Source organism: Hyaena hyaena, unplaced genomic scaffold (genome assembly GCF_003009895.1).
Source record: "Hyaena hyaena isolate Hyena2069 unplaced genomic scaffold, ASM300989v1 scaffold_252, whole genome shotgun sequence".
In the NCBI taxonomy this organism is placed as follows: domain Eukaryota; kingdom Metazoa; phylum Chordata; class Mammalia; order Carnivora; family Hyaenidae; genus Hyaena; species Hyaena hyaena.
The window spans coordinates 754,184-779,054 of record NW_024080884.1 but is presented as its reverse complement, the minus strand read 5'-3'; the positions used below and the strand labels follow the sequence as shown (position 1 = coordinate 779,054).

At 46.1% G+C, this 24,871-nt stretch overlaps 2 protein-coding genes across 7 annotated transcripts in view; one reads left to right on the top strand and one right to left on the bottom strand.

Moving 5' to 3' along the window:
• The window catches only part of LOC120240372 (olfactory receptor 6Q1), a 73,960-nt gene extending 49,576 nt beyond the window's left edge, over nt 1–24,384 (bottom strand). For 3 of the 6 annotated variants that reach the window (XR_005530633.1, XR_005530631.1, XR_005530634.1), the window contains exons 1-2: nt 24,113–24,383; nt 17,640–17,857 (exon numbers count right to left, since the gene is read on the bottom strand). The gene's annotated coding sequence lies outside the window, so the exon portion shown is untranslated. Of the gene's footprint in view, nt 1–17,639; nt 17,858–24,112 lie in introns of those variants that run through there. The other 3 variants (XR_005530632.1, XM_039245090.1, XM_039245092.1) reach the window with 3 other exon arrangements.
• LOC120240373 (olfactory receptor 1009-like) lies at nt 7,821–9,674 on the top strand. Its single transcript, XM_039245096.1, has one exon. It carries the CDS (start codon nt 8,313–8,315, stop codon nt 9,258–9,260), a length of 948 nt encoding a protein of 315 aa, XP_039101027.1. The 5' UTR covers nt 7,821–8,312; the 3' UTR covers nt 9,261–9,674.
• Nucleotides 24,385–24,871: the final 487 nt, after the last annotated feature.

The window sequence follows — 24,871 nt, the reverse complement described above, 5'->3', positions numbered from 1 at the left end:
GGAAGTAAAGCCACATAATTCACAGGGAATGAGAGGTGGGATGTCTCAGGTGGCGGGAGACAAACTCAGGAGCAGCAGCTGTGAGGGAAAAAAAGGGGGGGGCTGGACCCACGGGGAGGCATCCAAAGCCCGTGGTAAGGACAGGTCTAAGTCAGAACCACAGTCAGTCCAGGAGGTGACATTCACAAAGAATGCGGTGTGAATGAGGTCCCCAGATGGGGGCGGATGAGAACATGCAGAACAATGGGGGGGAAGGTAGGGGAAGGGAGGAAAGGGAGGGAGGGAAGGGATGCTTGGGAGCCAGTCTGCTGTCAATCCACTTAGGACTCGCCAACATCCTCCAAGTCCGATGACATCCAGATTCCAGTCCTGCAGGGGACACAGTCTGGGGGGGAAATGGTAAGAATCCTGTTATCAGAACCTACTGCCGATGTACAGGGCAGGAATGGACGATGTCACCAAGGATGGTGATAGTAGGGCACAGGGTGTGACATTGGATCTGCTCCCACCTCTCCTGGAACCCATTTGGATTATTTCTCCAGGGCAGACCAATAATACCAAGTACCGCCAAGCCAGCCCAATGTCTGGAGGCTGGGACCTCAGGGAGGAAACAGAGACCCAAGGCCAGACGGAGATCTGGCTCTGGTCCCGACTGTGCCTTTTTCCAGCCATGAACCCTGAACTGATCATGTCACTTTGCTGGCCCTCTGTTTCCCCCTCCACCAAATGTAGACCTCTGAGGGTTTGTCTGGAGATAAAATAAGGTAACACCGAAGCAAGCTATGGCTAAACCGTACAAATGTCAGTTGCCATTATTATTGCCGGTGCTTTTCTGGGGCATCAGAAAAAAAAATTATAATAGTGAACCTTATTAGGTCTCAAGTCTTAGGAGAAAGAGGAAAAAGATCACTAACAACCTCTCTACTCTTAATGAGGGGGAAATTAATTGCCTCAAGCCCCCAGGAAGGTGATTTGTGTGAGCGGGTTTCTGTGAAAGTCTTCATACTCATTAAACTTAAGGAGAGGCCCTCAAGGGAGAGACTTGGTAAATGAGGAGGGTCAGCCCTGTACCCAGAGCTCCGTCCCCCCCACCATGGGTCCCAGACCTCACATATCAACAGGGGCTGCGTCCCCAGGCATTGCTCCCTGAGCGTCCTGGACTGCCCGTCAGTGGCTTCCTGCTCAGCACCTGGAACAGTCTAAAATGAGGCAATTCTCGCAGGCCCAGGGGGGAAGGCCAGATAAGCCTTCTTAGCGAGGAGAGATCCAAAAGTCTGCCAGGACTGACTGCTGAGAGCCCCTGCCTCTGGAGCTGGACTGAGGCAGACAACGCCACAGGGAGGGAAAATCACGCCAGGTGACTCCAGGAGCGGGGCTCAGAGGGAGATGGTCCCGGCTTCTCCACAGGTCAGTGTGCTCCCAGGAGATCCCCACCTCTTCTCCCTGGCTTCCCTTCTCTCCCCATCCCCTCAAGTCCCCATTTAGAAATTATAAAAAGCAGAGCGCCTGGGTGGCTCAGTCTGTTAAACATCCAACTTCAGCTGAGGTCATGATCTTGTAGTTTGTGAGTTCGAGTCCCACATCGGGCTCTGTGCTGACGGCTCAGAGACCGGAACCTGCTTCAGATTCTGTGTCTCCCTCTCTCTCTGCCCCTCCTCTGTTCATACTCTATCTCTTTCTGTCTCTCAAAAATAAATAAACGGTAAAAAAAAAAAAAAATTTATAAATTGTAACAAACATTAGATTGTTCCTCTCTACCATACATGCCGACAAACACTTCAAACCCATCATCTCATGTAATCTTCACAGCAGCCCCGCTGGTTGGCACTGTCATTTCCACTATGCAGGAGACAAAACTGAGGGAAGTTAAATAACTTGCCAAAGGTCGCAAAACCAGTCATGGCTGGCAATGGGATTCAAATCCAGACCAGGCCAATAGGATGCCCCCAGTTCCTCCCTGGTAGGAGGCTTCCCCAAAACAAGCCACCAGCCCCAGGAGCCAGGAGTGGATGGAAGAAACCCCTTCTCAAAGGCAGTGAAAGTTTCAACTTTTGATGGTACAGTCTGGAATGGTTGGGGGTGGGTGGAGGAAGAGAGATGGAATCTCTCTGTGCTCCAACTGGTTTGTCATTCTCCCTGGAGTTGGGTCCTCAACGCCAGCAATTCAAAGTCTGCACGTATTCCTGGGTCTGGCCGGGTCTCTGGATCAATAACTTGTCTCTTGAGATCCCATCAGTGAGGCTTGGTTATTAAGTTCCATTTGTCTTTTCCATCCACTTACATAAAAACATCTTTAAAAAAAAAAAAAAAAGGCTACTTCAATATCCTATACAGAGGACAGACCGTGAGTTTCCTCCTGTACAAGGGAGGGGGCTCTCCGTGGCCGGGGTGCCATCTCATATCCCTGTATCCTGGCGGGAAGGAAGACTGTCTACTTCTCAAGGGCTCTCTCCTTCAGCAAGTCCCCTGTCTTCAAAGACACTTGCACTTTCAGCCCTTCCAAGTCACTTCCAGACATTCACACCAAATGTGCAGTCACTTTCAGGATCAGCCTCAACACAGAGGTCCCTGTGAGGGAGTTTCACAATTAGGGACCAGGAGCCTCCTCCCCTCTGCCCCTCTCCCCAGGCATCCAGCTGGCACATGAGCTCAATCCACTCAGACTGCAGGCTGCTCCTCAGCATGTCTCAGACAAAACCAGAATAGAAGTCAGTTGCTGATCTGCTTAAAATGCAAATCCCATTCAGTAGCTGGCCTGGGTGGAACCAGGTTCTGCATTTCTAAGCAGCACCCAGCAAGGTCGAAGCTGCAGGTGTGACAGGTGCTAAAGATCAGTGACCATAGCTTGTGAGCATCTGTCCCATCTGAGGGAGAGAAAAAGAAAAAGAGGCAAGGGAAAGCTAGGCAGGGCGCCCCTGTGAACGGCCACTTTTCTTCTCCCCGCAAAAGAAAACAGTGAAAAGTCCAGCAGGAAAGCCAAGCCACAGGTGAATGTGAATATCTTTTGTTGAGGGCCTCTGCGCTCTGAATTGGAAATCGCTTTAAGTTCGGTGCCTGTTGGTTGGTAACTGTAAAAGAGTGGCCACGATTAAAATGTCCCTCAGTGGGGAACTGCTCCAGTGTTATACAACGTAACGTCATGCAGCCTTTGGTCCAGAAACATAGGCAGTCCTTAATTACTGTACTGGAAAGATCCCCAAAATAAGTTGTTGAATAAAACAGAGAAACAAGGTACAGAACAATATGTATAGTTGGTTACCATTTGTATCTTTTTAAAAAGAGGAGAAAATATAGGCTCATACATTGCTTATATAAGGGATGACTAACCATGGAAAGATACGGTTAAGACACTGGTAGTTTCTGAGGCAGAGAACTGAGTGCCTGGGGAATAAGAAGGGAGCAGGCAGAATGAGGACTTATCTTCAGTGTAGTCCTTTCTGACTTTGGTACAACTGCTATATATTTCCCACTCGAAAAGACAAAAAGTAAAATTGAAAGATAATCTCCCTGTTCTTTCTACACCTTCATCCACCCAAAAATTCAACGAAATTGACTCATTCAACAAACACTTTCAAGAACTGTCTTGATGAGGGTCGCCTGGGTGGCTCAGTCAGTTAAGCGTCCGACTTCGGCTCAGGTCATGATCTCACAGTTTGTGGGTTCAAGCCCCTCATCGGGCTCTGTGCTGACAACTCAGTCTGGAGCCTGCTTCACATTCTGTATCTCCCTCTCTCTCTGACTGTCCTCTGCTCACACTGTCTCTCTCTCTCTCTCTCTCTCTCTCTCTCTCAGAAATAAATAAAACATTAAAAAAAACTGTCTTGATGAGTCCCGAGTAGACTTGGTTCTTAGAACAGGGATCAGAATAGCATTGCCTTGTGTTTCCACTGTGCCAGTGTTCCAGGAGCATGGAAGCTACAAAAGGTATACATTCAGAGTCTGGGGGCTCTGGGGGTCCCGATTCGCCTTGTGGGATTCAAGAGACCCAGCCACCGAGGGCAAGAGGTCTCTGCAGGTGGAAGAAGTTCTGTACACCTGAGTCACAATTGGATGGCTGAGTCTGAATCTGTGGTCCAGAACCGCAGATGGGAGAGCAATGACTTCCCCTAACAAGCCTGGCTGTAAGGACATCATGATGCACTTAGAACATGTTCTGTTCTCCTGAGTTTTTTCTGGTTTAAACATCTGATTTGGGTTGGCTGAATTACTGGCTTTTACTGTTCTGGTTACCCTAGTTGATCTCTTAATTTTCATTAAGTAATTTCTCCAGCTTATTTATTTCTCTAGTTATTTATTCTGTTTCCTCCAGCTATGACCCTTACCCAATGACTAGAGGATTCTGCCAAATGTTGTCCACATTGTCATTCAAGTTCAAATATCCGTTCATCCTTTTGTGGCCATAAGCAGGTTACTCGGTTCTCAAATGAGATAAGGGAGTGCCTAGCCTATAGAATAGGACAGAGCAGAGGTTCAACAAATATTTGTTTGTTTGTTTTATTTTAGAGAGAGTGTGGGGGCACATGTGCCCATGCATGAGCAGGAGAGGGACAGAGAGAGAAAGAGAATCTCAATCAGGCTCCACACTCAGCATGGAGTATGAGGCGGAGCTCAATCCCATGACCCTGGGATCACGACCTGAACCAAAATCAAGAGTCAGATACTCAACTGACTGAGCCACCCAGGTGCCCCACAAGTGACTTTTTGTGATGTCCAAATCCTTTGTGGATTATCTAAAGCCATTTGTTAATTGATTACAATATATTTTTTTAATGTTTTATTTATTTCTAGGAGAGAGAGAGAGAGACAGCGTGAGCAGGGAAGGGTCAGAGAGAGAGGGAGTCACAGACTGAAACAGGCTCCAGGCTCTGAGCTGGCAGTCAGCACAGAGCCCGACGTGGGGTTCGAACCCACGAACCACAAGATCATGACCTAAGCAAAAGTCGGACGCTTAACCGACTAAGCCACCCAGGCGCCCCAGCAAACTCTTAATATNCAGGCTCCAGGCTCTGAGCTGGCAGTCAGCACAGAGCCCGACGCGGGGCCCGAACCCACAAACCGCGAGATCATGACCTAAGCGAAAGTCGGACACTTAACCGACTAAGCCACCCAGGCGCCCCTTGATTACAATATTTTAAGTTGTAAATTTAGAACTTAGTTTTCCTTAGGCCATTAAATGCAATTCTCAAATTTAATCAATTGAATTTTAGATCTAGTAATGTTTGTTAAAATTTAAAACAATCACACTTGATCCTTGGTTAATATTTCCTTAGCCTCTAAATTTAACAAATCAAATTCCCTCAATTAATTTAAGCACAGTTTACAATCAAATTCTCATAAACAATTCAAAGTCACATACACAAAAAATCTATAGAAGCAATTTCTCCTAAACATTTAAACACTATTTATAAATATGATTGGGGTACCTGAGTGGCTCAGTTGGTTAGGCCTCTGATTCGGCTCAGGTCATGATTTCATGGTTCATGGGTTCGGGCTGCGTCATCTCTGTGCTGACAGCTGGGAGCCTGGAGCCTACTTCGGATTCTCTGTCTCCCCTCTCCCCATTCCCCGCTTGTGCTCACTCTCTCTCTCTCTTTTTTTCTCTCTCTCTCTCAAAAATAAACATTTTTAAGTAATAAAAATAATAAAAATAAATACAATTAATTACATGCTCTTAAACTTTCTAAACCACAATCACAAATTTCATGCACCTGATTTCCCAAGCTCTTCAGAAGACTTCATAAGCGTTTAAACAACTCCTCAAAATTACTAAATCAAAAACTATACATTTAATAAATCAGATGTTCCTCTGCATTTTAACAGAATCAAAAATAAATTCAGCTTATTCATTTTTTAAAATTTATTTATTTTTGAGACAGAGACAGAGCAGGAAAGGGGCAGAGAGAGGGAGACACAGAATCTGAAACAGGCTCCAGGCTCTGAGCTTTCAGCACAGAGCCCAGTGCGAGGATCAAAGCCATGAATCACAAGATTGTGACCTGAGCCGAAGTAGGGCGCTAGGGTAGAGAGAGAGGGGGACAGAGGATCAGAAGTGGGCTTTGTGCTGAGAGCAGAGAGCCTGATGTGGGGCTCGAACACACGAACCATTAAGATCTTGACCTGAGCCTAAGTTGGATGCTTAAGCAACTGAGCTATCCAAGTGCCTTGCGGATACTCCTAACCAGTATAACCACTTCAAATCATATATTAATATGTATATATTCAAATGCACATTCAAGTTCATATTAAATATAATTGTTACAAAATATGTAGCATCTTATAAAGAGATCTTACCAAAATTATCAGTATAGGCTGCAAAGCATACACCCATCTGAAAAGAATCACCCTAAGGCCTCCACAGCTGGAATTAAAAATTTATGACCGACAGAGATTTAAGATGAGGGCTATGATTCAGAGATTTGGGCCCAAACTGCAGGACTGGAAATCCAGCCCCGGGCATTCAGCCCACCTTGCATGGTAAATGGCTGAAAGGCGTCCTGTGGTCAGGTTCTGCTGCTGTGACTCTAAGGCACTAGAGGCACCAGTTTTCAGCGGCTCTGGGTTTCACAGGGCATCATCCTCCAATTGTTTCCATATAATCCTTCCCTAATTTTTACCACCTGATTTGGGCAAAGAGAATTCTGAACCGACCCATCTGTGCAGTATCTGTTCTCTTGGCAGCCTGATTTGCCTCGAAGAGACTCTATCTTCTTTACAGCTTCTCTACCCCCCACCTCAAAAGTGTTTACTGCGAGCCTACTATGTGCCAGTCGCCAGAGACACAGCAAAAAACAAAACTGACAGACATGCCTGGCTCCGTGGTTCTCGCATCCAATTATCAAGACAGAGATCGGAGGCAGCAGCGAGAAGACAGGTGTAGGCTGCATATTAGAAGAGAAAAAGTCCTCTGCGGAGAAAAAGGAAATAGAGAAGAGAGACAGCGAGTGCTGGCATAGGGCAGGGTTTCATTGTAAATAGGATGCTTAGGGAGGGCCTCACATGCAGGTGACATCTGAGCCTGAACTTAAAGGAAAGGAGGCAAGGAGTTCTGTGGCTACGTGGGGGGAGAGTGCTCGGAGGGGCAGGGACAGTGATGCAGACACCCTGAATCACACCTGCCGGTCCTAAGAAGGCCGAGGAGGCATGAGTCGCTGGAGGAGGATAAGCAAGAGAGAAGAGTGGAGCAGAGGACAGAGAAGTGCAAGGAAGGGACAGAGTCGTGGCCAGGCTCACAGAGCCATTGTGAGCAATCTGCATTTCCCTTGTGTGGTGACAGGCTTGCCCTGGCTTTTCCTCGGAATCGGGAAGCAGGACACCAGCTAAGAGCAGTGGCATTAATTCACAGCAAGCTGTAAGGGTGTCTTGCAATGAATGAGTGGGAAGCTGGTACATATTTTGAAGGTAGAACCCATTGATTTGCTGAGCGGTTCAATGAGGGGTGAAGAAAAAAAGTGGCCAAAAATGGTTTTGGCCAAAACAACTTAAAGGATCCTGTTGCCATTACCTGAATGAGAAAGATTTTCTCTAATTGAGAATTTATATTTATTTATGGACACCAGCACTTGATAGATACCAGGGCATAAATTACTGAGATATGAAGTCACTCTCCTGCTACTAGAAGTAAGAAAGTCCAGCAAGAGGGGCACCCGGTGGCTCACTCAGTTAAGTGTCTGACTTTGGCTCAGGTCATGATCTCACGGTTCATGGGTTTGAGCCCCGCGTCAGACTCTGTGCTGACAGCTCAGAGCCTGGAGCCTGTGTCAGATTCTGTGTCTCCCTCTCTCTCTCTGATGCCCCCTGCTCACACTGTCTCACTCTCTCTTAGAAATAAATAAAACATTTAAAAAATTTTAAAAATATATAGTGTCATGTCACGTAAAGGAGCATCTGAGAAAGTCAAGGGAGAGAGGAAGGGGACAGACCCTTAAGCTGGGTTTAGAGACACCAAAGGACATTCCAACAAGAAAATATAGAATGTGAATGGGCACAGACATTTGCAGGAACGTGGTGTGTTTGTAGAAGTAAGTTGTTCAGAGTTGCAAGCTGAGTGCAGGGTAGCATGGAGGCGTCACCGAGGACATGTGGCAAACTGAAGAATGTAGACATTATCCTAAGGGGTACAGAGGACCTTCAGTACCTCGACGTGAGGGTGACATGATGGGACTGATGTGGAGTTTGGGGGCCAGTCTGCCACTCGGAGATGCACGCGGTTCTTCCGTGGCAGAAGATGTTAAAGGCTACCTCTTTGCTGAGAATGTTAACATTCTTGTTTCTCCTCCCTGCATCCGTTGTCTTGTGGGTAACACGCCAGTGGGATGGCATCCGGGCAGAATCACACCACAGTGACAAGATTTATCCTGCTGGGCCTCACAGACCAGGCTGACCAAAAACAACTCCTCTTTGCCATCTTCCTGATGATCTACGCTGTGACACTGGTGGGCAACCTGGGCATGATAGAGCTGATCCGTGCCAGCTCTGCCCTGCACACCCCCATGTACTTCCTCCTGAGCATGCTCTCCTTCCTGGACATCTGCAATTCCTCCTTGTTCACGCCCAGGCTGCTGATCAGCTTCCTCACCACGGATCAGTCCATCTCGTTCGCAGGCTGTGTGGTCCAGATGGCCTTCATGATCCTCCATGGCACAGGCGAATGCCTGCTCTTGGCCATTATGGCCTATGACCGATTTGTGGCCATCTGCCACCCCCTCCTCTACCACACCATCATGTCCAAGCGCTTGTGCATCCAGCTGGTAATGGTCACCTATGCTGTGGGGGTGTTCGTTTCAGCTCTGCAGACAGGGAATGCCTTCATCTTGCCCTACTGTGGTCCCAACATCATCGATCATTTCTTCTGTGACATCCCCCCCGTGCTCCAACTGGCCTGCGCAGACACCACGGTGGCCAACATCATCCTGCTTTGCCTTTCTGCTTTGGTCACTGTCCCCACAGTCTCAGCCATCTTGATCTCTTATGCCTTCATCCTGGTCACAATTTGTAGGATGAGGTCCCTGGAGGCCCAACGCAAAGCTTTCTCCACTTGTGCCTCCCACCTCACTGCCCTCTCCCTCTTCTATGGGTCTGTGTTCTTTGTATATGTCCAACCCAACCCTGAAAGTGCTTCATCCTATAACAAAACCCTTTCTGTGTTCTACACCATTATGATCCCCATGCTGAACCCCCTGGTCTACAGCTTAAGGAATAAAGATGTCAAGGCTGCCGTACAAATTAGAGTCCTTAACTTCAGCAGAAAAGGAATTTGTTAGAAAGGTGTCTGGTAGCTCATGAAGTAGAAGAGAAGCCTCATGAACCCAGCTGGGACAGGACTCAAGGATGGCCAGCACAGTGGAACCCTTACCACAAAAATGGTCTTGAAGGCTGCCTCTACAGGGCACATCACCTTCGAGCATCATCCACTGCGGTGGCCAGCGCTGCTGCCCCTGAGCATTTGGCACTGCTCAGCTGTGAGACAAAGCCACCTACACCAGCCACTGTGCCACCCTCTATAGCATCCAACCACATATAATGTCAGAGTGATCCTACACCTTTCCATCATTCCCTGAAGTTCAAGCCTTAGGCAGGAAATCCACCTGGTTGGCAACATCGCTGTTGTACATCCATCAATGCTACATTCAGCACGGATCTGTTTCATCCCCTGAGAGCCTGCATCTCCATTTGTTTATTTCTTAATTTTTAAAATGTTTATTTCTTTACTTTGAGAGAAATAGAGCAAGCGGGGGTGGGGAGCGGGCAGAGAAAGGGGGAGAGAGAGAATCCCAAGCAAGCTCCAAGCTGTCATCACAGAGCCTGAGGCAGGGCTTGATCTCACGGACTGTGAGGTATCAAGAGTCGGACACTTAATGAACTGAGCCCCAGCTGCCTCCCTATAGCCACACTTGTATCTTACAGACCCCTAGGACCTCCAATCAGTGGTCTCAGAAGTGAGAGTCAGATTCTATCTTCCACCTATCTTTGAGAGTTCTCAAATATAGAAAGGATCATTGAATGCCACAGCGACCTTTCCTAAAAGGTGATATTAGGGGTTGTTGCCCTTCTGAATATGTGATACTGGAGAAACAGTCTGTGTGGTGTTTGTGTATCAGAAGGAGATCGTGATCATTTGACTTTGTGGGAAAGAATGGAACTCCTGCTCCAGAAATCTCCACTATAATTAGCCAGGAATCAGGATGTGCTCTACAGCAATAATGGGCCACTATTTCTATATAAATCAACAATTGAAACAAAATAAAGAGCTGAAAGGCCATAGAACTTTCTCCGATCAAAATCAAATTAACTTTCTGTCATTAGATGAAGTCTTCCTTATTGTAACAGAAATCAATCTTACTACTTTAAGAGGGGAAGAACGAGGTGAAATATGCTGTGAAACCCAGATGTCAACTGAGGCTTAACATCTTTTTGCAAGTGAAATACAATTAGCTTGAACTCCGTTGCATGTGTGGTAAAATCCCTGTATTTCTGCCTATCCATCTGGCGAATCTGAGGTAGCAGGGAATGGCGAGTAAACGATTTGTGTTTTTCCCAGTTAGCTTCAAATTCCAAAATCCGCTGATTTACTTTGGCTTATATGTCAGGCAGGGGGGAAAGCACGGGGCTAGAAACGTGGGTGGTATAAATGGGGAAGAGAGGGAAATAGCACCTGACTGTTGTAGATCCTGATGGGGCAGGGAAGGGGGAGATCTGAGCTGACTGGGATGAGCCAACACAGTGGGGCTTACATCCCAGAGGAAACCAAGAAGCAAGCGCATCTCTTCCAGACAAAACCTCTGTGTTCACCTGTCACTTCATCAATATCAAAGTGAAACAACATGTGTTTAGTAAACTGAACAGTGCATGGGTGAACCTGCTGTTCAATACTCAGTGATGGTACTGGCTTTGTCTACAGGTTTGGGGTCATTTTTCCTAACATACTGTAGTAGGTTCTCCAGAGAAAAGGAACTAATAGGACATGGTAGATTAGATGATTGATAGATAGATAGATAGATAGATAGATAGATAGATAGACAAATGACAGATTGATTGATAAAGGGATGGTAGATTATATAGATAGATAAAGAGATGATAGATAGGTAGATAGATAGATAGATAGATAGATAATAGATAGATAAAGAGATTACAGGTAGATAAAGAGATAGATAGATGATACGTAGATAAGACAGATGATTGATAGATGATAGATAATAGGATAGATAAGATAGGTGATGATGACGATGATAGATGATAGATAGATAGATAGATAGATAGATGATAGATAGATAAATGACAGATTGATTAATAAAGGGATGGTAGATTATATAGATAGATAAAGAGATGATAGATGATAGATTGATAGATGATAGATAAAGAGATTATGGGTAGATAAAGAGATAGATGATATGTAGATAAGACAGATGATTGATAGATGATAGATAATAGATAGGATAGATAAGATAGGTGATGATGACGATGATAGATGATAGATAGATAGATAGATAGATGAGGAGATTTATTATAGGAATTGGCTCATGCGATTATGGGCTGAGAGCCCACCAACTACCATCTGCAAGCACAGAACCATGAAAGCTGGTGGTGTAATTCTGTCTAAATCAAAAGGCCTGAAAACTGGGGGCTGATGGTGTCAGTCCTTATGGGAGTCCAAAAGCCCAAAACCATGCCCACTGATGTCTGAGGACAGGAGAAGAGGGATGTTCCAACTCAAGCAAAAAGGAAATTCACCCTCCCCTGCCTTTTTTGTTCTCTTCTAGCCCCTAATGGATTAGATGAGGTCCACCCACATTAGTGAGGGTGACCTTTAATCAGTCTAGGGATTCAAATGCTAGTCTTATCCGGAAATTCCACTCAGACACACCCAGAAACTGTGTTTTACCAGCTCGCTGGGCATCCCTTAGACTGGTCAAGGTGACACGTAAATGAGCAATCACATATACTGAAAGTATAGTAGGGGCAGGCCCGTCCCTACCACCATCACTACCCAACACTCTATCCCAGACTCACAAGTTTAGGGACTGTGATCTTTTCGTGTAAATAAACCATTTGCTTAGCAGAAAACTTTGCTTTGAATAATAATTTCCATTAGAGTCAAGGAGATAGAGAGGACCCAGGAACAGAGGCATGGAGATGTCAACTCCTTTTTCATTGCACAGTAAACTCACACTCTGCTCCTAATGTATCAATTCCTGAGCACACTCACCCCATGGTCCTGAGCCACCCAGTCACAGATGACAAAGTAAACAGGCTTCCCAGAAATTTCTACAAGGAAGGGAGGGAAGACAAGGCAGAGGGGGGGAGAGCAGGAGCAGTGGAGGACTTGGCAAAGTCAGAGACCCGGCACCCAGCTACTTTGGCCCCATGCTCAGTGCCCTGTTTGAATAGAGTCCGGCCCTCTCTTCCCCTCTTCCTTCACCTGAAACCATGTGGAACCCAAAAGGAGTCATTGGAATGTTATTTGGAAATTAAGTCAAAGTGTTACCTGTCTCAAGAGCATTTGAATTACATTTTTATTTACACTATGTCTTAGGACCACCCAGAGCCCACTCATTACCTGTGATGTGGAACTTTCTATCGGGTGGCAGTGAAGCCAAAGTTCAGGTGGGAGGGCAGCTCCAGCCACAGGTGCTGAAAGGAAGGCCAGTTTGCAGTTCCGGCCAGGCAGCCATGGCACTGGGCCACAGCATACCACAGCCGGCAAGTACTGGATGTTGAATGAATGTTACTATTCGCAGGGTCTGGTTCCATCACCCAAGAAAACTTAGTTAGCCTTGCGGGCCCCCACCTGCCCCAAATGGAGTAGAGACGTGATGGCCCAAGTCTGCCATTTACAAATGGAAAAGGGAGTAAGTCACTTTGAATCCCCTCAATGTCCATCTTGTTCCCAAGCATCTCAAACTCATCTAAACTAACCTTATAGGCCCTTGGGGAAGGACATTGTAACCAGGTGGGGAGGCAACCCCGGTTTGAGGATGTCTAGTGGAACATTCAAGCTCTCTGGTGCCGATGGCCATCACTGGCCAAGTGGGATGTCTCTCTGCCCATCACTTCCAGGGACAACCTGGTGCAGGATGGAAGAAGCCAGAAGCAAGTGAGGAAGAGGTGCTTCTGGGAAGAAAGAATCCAAGACAGTCCAAGGATACTTCCAGCTGGGACTGGGCAAAGGTGACTAGTAGCAAAGAAGAGGCAGATGAGTAGACACCCTCCAGAAGATTCGTGGGTCCCACCACTGGGCAGTTGCCCTGCGTTCTCCATAGGTCAGGAGACTGAACACTGCCCAAGCCCCAACTCCAGAGTGTCATTGACCCAGTTTCATCCCCACCCTCTCCAGGACCTCAGAGAAACTGGCCACCAGCCCTGAGAAGCTGAGCTAGATGGGAAGCAAGCCTGGCTCATGGACAATGTGTGGATAAGCTCTGTGAAGACAGATTTGCTCAAAGGAGGAGCACAAGTCCAACTCGGAATCCCATTCTTCTCTAAGATGCTTGCAAAGCATGATGTTTGTGTAATTTGAGAGACTGAGGTCCTAAGGCCAGTCCTCCAGAGTTATTGCCAGCCAGAAAATTCCATGCCCTCAAATCTGTGAAATGCTACCCAACGAACCATGAGTCTGAAGCGTGACCTCAGGGTTTGAACACTGTGGCTTCCTGTGGGTATTATTATTGTACTCAACAACACTGTTCTATTCACTTGTGCCTTTAAGCTCAAAGTTGCAATTTTTAATAAAAGAAACCCAATCGCTCAATTTACAAAGTACCATAAATAAGTGATGTGAGCAAGGCTGGCAGGCTCTCAAATTGTGCTCCAGCAGGAAGAAGGACCAGAGAAAAGATCTCTGGGCAGGATCTCATCTTGCTTCTTAGGGTTCCCATCCGACATTGTGCTCAGATTTTATACCCAAATGTGGGTGTCTGCTATGGCACGGATGTCTCTACCATGGACCTCCCTGGGGAAGCCAACCCCCAGTGCCTCCTTCTGTCACTCTGTGTGGTGTAGCCATCACAATTCATGGTTACATCTAACTCACACATTAGCTAAAGGGTCTTAATCTATCCGCGACCAGAGGCCCTCGCTCATGATTGCCCATCTGCCATGGGACTGACAGTTTCCACAGATGTAGAAAAGGCAAAAGGATCCATTTCAGGGACACAGTCCAGCTGCTTCCCCCTTCTTTCCCACTGGTCAAGTTGTATCCACACATCAAGGAGCCTGAAGATACCTTCTTTCTAACAGGAAGCATGGTGGGAAGGATCTTGCCAGCATTTTCCTCCAAGCCACAATTTGTTAGCTTTAACTTCTCCAACCCAATATTTGCTTCATGGTAAACCCTGTGGTTTGTCCTTTATGTTTCTTCCTGGGGGCCCATCTTCTGTGCTCCATGAGCCTCAGACCCTGGAGTCCTAGTGTGACTAAAACCTAGGAAAGTAATAAAGCTGTAGTAATATGGTACAGGGTTTCTGGGGCACATGTCACAAGTGTGTGTTGGCTTATTCCCAGGGCAAGCCTGAGGAAACTACCGAGGTACAAGTAGCAGGCCACTCTGCCACTACAGAGGAACGGTGCTCACCTTAGGTATGATCTTCTGTGGGCCCACGAAGGATGGAAGCAGGGGGCCTCTTTGCCCTTTGCTCCCTGACTAGGTAGGACTCGAATATTAGCCAGAATTTCACTTGAAATCCTACTTTAATGATGGGTAACATTTATCAAACACCTGCTGTGTGCCAGGAGTTTAATTTTTTTAAATGTATTTTCTTTTTGAGAGACAGAGAGATATTGAGCATGAGCAGGGGAAGGAGCAGAGAGAGAGGGAGAGAGAGAATCCCAAGCAGGATCCATGCTGTCAGCGCAGAGCCAGACACAGGGCTCGATCTCACAAACGGTGAGATCATGACCTAAGATGAAACCAAGAGTCAGATGTTCAACCAACTGAGCCACCAGGAATTTTATTTTCATCTCATAAATCCTCCCATCTACCCCTGTGAAGCGCAAACTACTATAGCCCCATTTTTAAAATAAAGAAACTGAGTCACAGGAGGGTGAAGTCACTTGTCTGAGATTACATAAATAACAACTGACAGAACCAGGCCTGAACTTGGACTCTGGAGTGCCAGGCTTGACCACTCTGTACATCACCTCCACCTTTTGAAAACATTTCATGGACCCCTATGATAATTGAATTTCTAAGGATGGCCACCATTAATTCCTTATTTCCCGGAGTGACATGTCACCTCTCTCATCAAGGTTGGGATAAAAATACAGACGCCTAGTTAAAATAAAATTTCAGGCACACCTGGGTGACTCGGTCAGTTAAGCATCCAACTTAGGCTCAGGTCACAATCTCACAGCTTGTGGGTTCAAGCCCCACATCAGGCTCTGTGCTGACAGCTCAGAGCTTGGAGCCTGCTTCCTATTGTGTCTCCCTCTCTCTCTCTCTGTCCCTTCCTCACTCATGTTCTGTCTCTCTCTCAAAAATAAACATATATTAAAATTTTTTTAAATTATTTTTTAAATAAAATTTCAGATAGACAACAAATAATGTTTAGTATAAATACATCCCAATACTGCATAAGACACATGCATACTAAAAAGTACTCTATTTTGTTTATCTGAAATTCGAATGTAAATGGGTACCATGTATTTCATCTGGCAACCTCACTTGTGAGTTGCTCTGACCAATAACACACAGCAGAAGTGATCATGTGCCAATTTCGAGCCGAGTTTTAAAAATCTTAAAGCCTTAAAGTTGGGGGGCACCTGGGTGGCTCAATCGGTTGGGTGTGTGACTCCGGCTCAGGTCATGATCTCACAGTTCATGGGTTTGAGCCCTGCTTTGGGCTCTCTGTTTTCAGTGTGGAGCCTGCTTCAGATCCTCTGTCTTCCTCTCTTTCTGCCCCTTCCCAGCTTGTGTTCTGTCTATCAAAAATGAATGAACATCAGAAAAAAGAAAGAAAGTAAGGAAGGAAGGAAGGAAGGAAGGAAGGAAGGAAGGAAGGAAGGAAGGAAGGAAGAAGACTGTTGTTGTCCACTTCTATCTTAGAAGCCCACCCTTGGGGCGCCTGGGTGGCTCAGTTGGTTAAGCGTCTGACTTCAGCTCAGGTCATGATCTCATGGTTCGTGGGTTCGGGCCCCGCATCAGGCTCTGTGCTGACTGCCAGCTCAGAGCCTGGAGCCTATTTCAGATTCTGTGTCTCCCTCTCTCTTTGACCCTCCCCTGCTCACACTGTCTTGCTCTCTCTGAGAAATAAATAAAACATTAAAAATTTTTTAAAGAAAAAAAAAAAGAAGCCCACCCTAAGACCACCATGCTGGGAGGAAGCCTAGTTAGCCATGTGGAAAGGCCCTCTGGAAAAGCACTAAGCACCAAGTGTTGAGAAAGGCCTTGGCCTTCCAGACAGCCCAGCCACCAGCTGCATGCAGCTGCGTGAGTGATGTCATCTACACCATGTGGAGGCGAATGATGTGCCCCAAGCCCTACCCTAACTCCTAACCACAGAACTGTGAAAAATAACAAATGATTGTGGTTTCAAGATACTACATTTTAAAGCATCTTCTTATAGAGTAAAAGTAACTGGAGTAACCGCTAATGGATTGTCCTTGAATTATTTGGAATTTAGTCCCCAAACCCCGTGGGGTTCTCTGCAGTGGCTCCATTTGGTTTGACCTCTATGTCTGTGCAGTCTGGTCCCAGCCGGCTTTCATTTTCCTTGGGGAGGCCAAACATCCTTGGGCTTGGAGCATGGCATTTGGAGACAGCCAGTCCAGGCACCAGATTCCTGCTCCTCCACACAAAGCTGTGTGACCTTGGTCTCTTTGTCTGAAAAATGACTATGTCAATATTAATTACCTCATAAGGTGGTTTGTGAGGATTAAAAGAGATTTAATGTCTATAAACTGCTTAGAACGATGTCAGGCCCTTAATAAGCATTCAGCACGTCTTAGCTGTTGTAATTAGTTGAGCTTACACTGAATAATTTCTCCAACCTGTGCTATTCTGTTATTTTATCGCCCTTCTTATTTCTATGCCAGGGAGTTTAGTGAAGCCACATAACAAGGCTGGCGGGGTCCCTGGCAACAAACCACAGTCCTTCGCGAGCAGAGAAACACAGCAAGGGGTCAGGCCTACTCCCTTTTCCGCAGGCCTTAAGGCCACTGGGAAATCACAGGTCCCCACATACAGCCCAGACGAATCAGGTAACGAAGCTACCTCCTGGGCCCCCAGGTCACACTCCCAAATGTCCTTCTCTTTCCCCATGAACAACGCTGGGCCAGAAAAACGTAGACTCAAGACTCGCAAGAGCAGAAGTTAAGGGGTTCTAAAATCAGATAAGACCGATGTCTAAATCCGGTTTTACAGCATACAATCTGGCATAATTCGTAAACAAGAAAGTTGTGTGAAGATTAAATATTCAAATGACAAAAAAAAAAAAAACTAGCACAAGTGTGCTGTTGAGTAGATGCTCATTTGAAACACTGCCCCCCCCACCCCTAGCATTATCAATTCTGGGCATTAAAAAGGCACTGTCTGCTGTTATCAGTGATTGGTCATACAAAATGACAGCTTCATTTTGCTCTCCTGTGGCCCCAGCATCATTAGTCGCTACTTCTGTGACCTCTGGGCCCCTGTTCAACCACCAACTTACCTGTGCTGACATTGTCAAGGCCGGGCCGACATGTTCTTCCTTCATTCTGCTTGCCCTTCCTCCCCATTGTGGGCGTCCTAGTCACCTACTGAAGGAGGCAGTCAGTCCCTGAAGCCCAAAGCAAAACTCTTTCCATCTGTACCTTTCATCTGGCCATCTTCTTCCATGACGTTCACACATGCTCAGCCAGGCTCTCGTGACGGGCCAGCCATGCGGTCCTGTGTCGGGGCAGAGCCAGGACATGTTATCAGATCCTGGAGAGCAGAGTGGTGACTCCAAACCAAAGATAAGCTACGGATCAAATGCCCGGAGAGGAAGATGAGATTTCAGAACGTGAGTCAAAATAAGGAAAGCAGCATCATGAGTGAAATCAGGGTCAGGCATGAAGTTAGACCAACAGGTGGTGCCTTGGGGTAAGACAAAGATTGAATTTCTTGTTCTTACACCCATTGGGAAGTCAAACCAACTTTGGGAGGAGCCAGACGCACAGTAAAGGGGTGTTCCCAGATGCCTCCAGACTTCTGCTTACGCACAAAATTTGGAGTTTACAAGTTCAACAAGCCCCTCTCGTACCCTGGCACCTGACATTGACCTCTCTTCCACATCTCTATTCCCAAATAAGAGACAGTGACCAAAGACAGCACTCCAGAGGCTAATGGGAAGTGTACTCTTTTCCAGCACCTGTTTCCCTACCAGTTCCTGTTTGGTCATGAGATTTCCACTTCCAGGAACATCATGCAGACACAAGTACATTCATCCCTGGGACAATGTGGACGTATCCCCCACAGACTGCTCACCACTGTTACCTGGCTGGCATCTCACCTCCCCAAAGGAACTGTGGGTCTCAGGGGCCCTACAGGGGCCCAGCCTCATACTTCGTTTCATCCCCATGGAGCCTGGAACAGTGCTGGGTACTTAATCAGGGCATATGGATTCATATATATTTCACTTCTCCCTCTTTGGGTTGTAGGCTTTGCGGCAGCAGATGGTAAAAAGAATACCAGTATTGTTACTCTATAAAGCCCAGGCCTAACAAAACACTACTGCTACCTGAGGAAGGCGTTTTCCTAACAATGATAATTAATAGCTAATATTTATTGAACATATATTATGTCCCAAGTACTCTGGGAAGCACACCGTACACAATATTTCATTTAACCCTCTTAGGAATTCTGTGAGTAGGTTATACCTATCTCACATATGAGGAAACTGAGAGTACACGATCTTTAAGGTCAAATACAGTTCATAATTGGTAGACCCAAGCCCAGCTGATTCCAAAACCTAGGCTCTACTCTAGTGACTAAAACGCCTTGAATTTTTGCAGGAAATTATGCAGCAAGCTTATTTCTACTGCTTCCAAAAATTCCAAGACGCTGCTCCCATATTTCCCACCAAAGCCCAGCTTCCTGCTAATCTTATAGAGTCTTGACTCCTATCAGGAGTTTCCAGTTTCTACTGAACACCTGACAAGCAACTTGGAACAGGAAAACAGAAATGGGATTAAAAAAGGCAGAACAAATTAGGGCATGAAAGGACCCCTGGTACCCCTGCCTTGGCCCCAGCCTCCTTGCCACAAAAGAAAGCCCCAACACCCTGAGCCAGTTACATCTCTGTCAAGTCCTTCCCAGCTCCATGATAATGCCAGAGCAGAGTTTTCTCCATGAGTCATAGCAAAGAATGAAGGCACTTTTTCTTAGATGGCCAGTCCAGGCTGGTTTCAAGAGTGAAACCACAAGCAGTGATTTATTGATTGATTTAAAAAAAAAAAAATGGGGCTTAGAGAAGGAGAGATTTTGCTTAAAGTAGCTAACTTTGGCATCTCTCCCCCAAATCAGAGAAGGGTCTGTTGTCCCAGAACCTCAGTTATTCCTTGTGCAAAAGGAGGTATTAAGAAAATGTGATCTGTGTAAGGTGTCTTCCGATCCCAACATTCACATGAAATCTGAACCCTCTTGGCAGCACCAATGAACCTGTTTACTCATAAAAGATATACTGACGAGATAACCTCCACAAGGCATTGTAACTCTACTTTCTTCCCAATTATCAGGTAGTCAAAACAGGAAGCAAAAGGGCCTCAAAAAAGAAAAGAAGTGAAGGGGAGGGGAGGGGAGGGGAGGGAAAAGGAGAGGAGAAACAAGAGCAAAATTCTCTCAAGTACAGTAATCCTAGGCAAAGAATTAATAGATTGTCAACTGATAACTCTTCAAAAGACCACCAGAAAGCCTTTGCTCAACCAAAGCTAAGTTTATTAGACCTAAGAGCACATAGAATCTAAGTGTCTCAAAAGGAGGAAATCAATGGAAGATATTTAGAGTTTGGGGGTCTGGACCCAAGTGGTTTAAGGTAGGTTGTTTTTTTTTTAAATGTTTTATGTTATTTTTTTTTTATTAAAAAATTTTTACTGTTTTATTTATTTTTGAGAGGAGAGAGCAAGTAAACGGGGGAGAGGAGGGACACAGAATCTGAAGCAGGCTCCAAGCTCTGAGCTGTCAGCACAGAAGCCAACATGGGGCTTGAAGCCACAGACCATGAGATCATGACCTGAGCCAGAGTCAAGACGCTTAACCAACTGAACCACCCAGGTGCCCCATTTATGTAATTGTTTCTAAACTAATCCTTACACTCAACATGGGGCTGGAACTCACAGCCTCAAGATCAAGAGTTGGCATGATTTTAACTGAGCCAGGCAGGCACTTTTAAGTGGATCTTTCAAATCAGGGAGCACATCAGGACTGGGTGAAGTTTGTAACATTATAGTTTAGGGTTGGCAGGTACAGGGAAGGCAGGGCCTGAAAGCGAACCTCGAGAAGTAAGATTTATTGAGGAGAAGATTGTTTCCCCAGGGTGAGCAAACAATGGCTCTAATAGGACAGCTATTTGCCTGGAGGAGCAAGCGATTTGTTTACATAAATTGGCTTGCGGGAATTTCATGAAGCAAGCAGTGAAGTTATTTCTTTGTTTATGGTCCTATCTTCAGGGCTGAATTTCCTGGAACAATCAGTTACGTCTTGTCATGTCGCTGTAGGAAGTCAGTGCTCTCGGTCCTGATAGTTAAGCCACGTAGGTACAGAGGATCTCCATTCCCAAGTTCAATTTATTATTTCATTTATTTATTTACTTACTTATTTTTAATGTTTATTTATTTTTGAGAAAGAGCGCAAGCAGGGGAGGGGCCGAGAGAGAGGGAGAGAGAGAGAGAGAGAGAGAATCCTGAGCAGGCTCTGCACTCAGTGCATGGAGCATGATTCAAGGCTCAGTCTCACAACAGCAAGATCATGACCTGAGCCAAAATCAAGAGTCAGTCACTTAACCAACTGAGCCACCCAGGCGCCTCTCAATTTATTATTTTAAAACACCATTATGGGGGGTGACTGGATGGCTGGTTGAGCATTCAACTTTGGCTCAGGTCATAATCTCACAATTCGTGAGTTCAAGCCCCACACTGGGCTCTGTGCTGACAACTCAGAGCCTGGAGCCTGCTTCAGATTCTGTGTCTCCTTTCTCTGCCTCTCCCCCACTCATGGTCTGTCTCTCTCTCTCTCAAAAGTAAATAAACATTAAAATTTTTTTAAAAATCAATCACCACTCTGGGACACTCTTCCATTCCCCTAGAAACAGAATTTCATCTCGCTTCACCTACCAATGATATTATGACTGGATGACATAATGTTAAATGTTTCTCCCACCCCACCCCACCGAGTGAGCAGGGACAGTCAACAGGGAGATCATTTCAGCTGAAAAAGAGCTCACTGCCATGTGTACATAGCCTATCTGATGGTTAATGAATAATCCTCACTCATCCGAAAAGATCCAGGTCACCCAGTGGGCCCGGGAACAGCAGTACATTATGAGTACATTACTAAGACATTGTTGGGTAATTTTAGGAAATATTTTTTATTCCGAAAGACCAGGTCTCCAGCCCAAGTTCACTGGCTGTGTATAACTTTTAGCAAGCACTGCCACCCCCCAGACCATTTTTCCCACTCTCAGACATGTTGGGCTGGATGTTTCCCGGGAGTCCTTTGAACTCTGGCTTTCTCGTTCTTTGACTTGGTCCTGCTAATGTATTTCCACCCTTGATCAAAAAAGATGCAAAGACAGTAAAGGACATCCTTTATGCCTGCTTCCATATCCTTTATATAGTTTTTCCTGCCGGGATAGTCAAGAACATACCGTGTCAGTCCATGGACTTGCATTAGTCAGAATAAAACTTTTTGGGGCACCTGGGTGGCTTTAGCCGGTTAAGCAGCCGACTCTGATTTTGGCTTAGGTTGCGATCTCACGGTCCATGGGTTCAAGTCTCACATCAGGCTGCGGGCTAATATCGCGGAGCCTGCTTCGGATTCTCTCCCTCTGTCTCTGCCGCTCCGCCTCTCTCTCTCTCTCTCTCTCTCTTAAATATATTTTTAAAAAAAAAAAAAGAGTAGAACTTAGCCCAGTGCCATACACAAGGAAGCACAAAGAGCTCATAGCACAGAATTGTCCTTCCCATTTACCATCAAGTAATAAGAATGCACAACCCTTTGGCTCTGCATCTCGCCACTTCCTGGAGGGTCCAGCCAGCTGACATAACATCGATACTTCAGTCCTGAGTGAGATTTTCGTGAAAACTTCACTGGGTAGTGTGCCTGAGGAGAGAGAAAGGGGTTACCCCCAACCTACAGGCTTATCGACTGTTTGTACTTGCTTACTAATGAGTATGTTGGTTTGACAGAACTCATAAATTTGGTAGAATTTAGTCCGGGACTTTCTTTCATTACAACCTATCGCCTGTCAATCAGGTTCGCAAGAGTAGAATCACACAGAACCTGCCACTAACGGCTAGAACCCTCTCATGTTATAAAAAAAATAATAATTTGCTTGTATTAATTGTATTATCTCGTATTATAAAAATAAAATAAAGTCAGGGGGATGTAATGTACAGCATGGTGACTATAGTTAGCAATACCGGAGATTATTAAAAGATCTTAAAAGTTCTCCACACAAGACAAAACAATTGCTGCTCTGAATGTGATGGTTGTTCACTAGGCTCACTGTGGCGATCATTTCACAATAGAGACAAATGTCAAATCATTATGTTGGACACCTGAAACTAACAAAGTGTTATGTATCCATTATATCTAAATTTTATTTTATTATATTTTATTATTGAGAGAAAGCACACATGAGCAGGGAAGGGGCAGATTTGGGGGGGACAGAGGATCCAAAGTGGGTTCTGTGCTGACAGCAGAGAGCCAGATGCAGGGCTCAAACTCACAAACCCCACCTAGGTGCCCCTAAATTTTATTTTTTTAATGTTTTTATTTATTTCTAAGAGAGAGAGAGAGAGCGTGAGCAAGGGAGGGTCAGAGAGAGAAGGAGACACAGAATCTGAAACAGGCTCCAGGCTCTAAGCTGGCTGTCAGCACAGAGCCCAATGCGGGGCTCGAACCCACAAACTGTGAGATCATGACCTGAGCCCAAGTCGGACGCTTAACCGACTGAGCCACCCAGGCAACCCTAAATTTTAAAAATTAATAAAAGTCAAAGCTTTTATTTATACTGGGCTTGGTGGCTCAGTCAGTGAAGCAGCCAGCTTCAGTCCAGGTCATCATCTTGAAGGTCATGGGATTGAGCCCCACTTTGGATTTTCTGTCTCTCTGCCCCTCCCCCACTCATGCTCGTTCTCTATTGCTGGCTCTCTCAAAAAAAACATTTTTAAAAAATTAATGAAAGTCTAAAACAGTAAAAAAAAAAAAAAATGTGTTTCCTCAGGTCAAATAGGTAGATGCGGGTTCAGTAAGTGTGAAGACGTCACTCTCTGCAGGAGGCAGAAATGCACCCTACCTGAGAGCCGAAGATGACCTGAGTTAGGGTAGATGAGATAGAGCTGGGGCCATAGCCAAGGAGAGAAGTTTGCCATTGAAGAAGACATCAGGCAGCAAAGGCCGCCGTATTAACAAGTAATACCCAAATCTCACAAGTTTATTTTATTTCTCACTCATGTTCGCCTTTGTCATGAGTCCATGATGAGTCTGCTCCTTCTCCCTCCCAGACTCAGGCTGAGGTAAGAGAAGTCCCTACGTTGTGCACATAGCTGGTGTCCCGGCAGAAGGAAGAGGGGGAAAGTGGGAGACTGTAGGGGGCTCCAGAGCCTTCCACGCTCAGAAGGGTCACAAATTGCTCCCACTCATGCTCCAGGGCCAAACCCAACCATGTGACGGAGCTATGTCTAAAGGATGAAGATACTGGAGCTGCAGGAAGCAGCCCTGACTCCTGGGCACCATAGCGACATCCACCACAGAGGGCCGGGCCGAAGGCAGTGGCACGTTCACAGGCAGAGGCCTGGCCCACTGAAGGGGGCACTTGCCAGGGAGATGTGTCCCACGGCCAGGGCAGGTTGGGTGCCATGGGGAAGGCCGGGGGTAGAGCACTGTCTCACTTCCATAGGGAGACTGAGCAGACCTCCCCCAAGGGAACAGACCCCTTCTTACCTCCAGGAAATGTGGGCAATCCAGTCCCTCATCTGCTGAGACTCTTAGATCAGAGTCTAGGGACCAATCTTCTTTTACCCAAACAAGTCATTTGCCTAACAAAGCCCTTTGCTCTGTGTGGTGACTTCCCCTGGGGCTGCGGAACCCCAGGGTGCCAGGCTCCCCAAGGTGTCAGCCAGTGTCTTCCTTCGTGGCAGAAGAAAAATAGGCTCTCTACACCCTGTGCTCACTGAACTTGGCCTCCAGCCGCCATACCTGGGGACGTCTGTCAGAGTCCTTCATAACAGGGAGAAGCAGGAAATACCTTACTGTTAACGAAGGGGGACAGTTACGTAAACGGCGACACACAAACGCAACAAAATGGACGCAGCCATCAAATATGACGATGTAGCTCTTCCTTATTTCTTGATACGGGAAAATGTCCGTGGCATCAAGCCAAGAGAGGAAGTGCATGGCAGAATGGCTTGTGCAGGGCGGACATTTACAGTCACGAGTGCATTTAGAGATTTATGATAAGAATGTCCACCGGTCCCCATTTTCTGTGGTGGCGGCGGGACCTCAAATCCCTCTCTTTCTCAGATTTTACTTTCTTATTAATTCTTTACCGCATTGCTTAAATTTTTTACCCATAGCATGGCTTTTTACAAAGACAATTAAGCTGTTTTTGTGAAGGGGGAAGCATTAAGGGGTTTTTTGAGGCAGAGAGATGCATTGTCAATATTGTTGGGTGAATAAAGCACTTATATCACGTTCCCATTC

Excerpts from the sequence above, each read along its gene's own strand:
- LOC120240373 (XM_039245096.1), top strand. The coding sequence starts at position 8,313 with ATGGCATCCGGGCAGAATCACACCACAGTGACAAGATTTATCCTGCTG.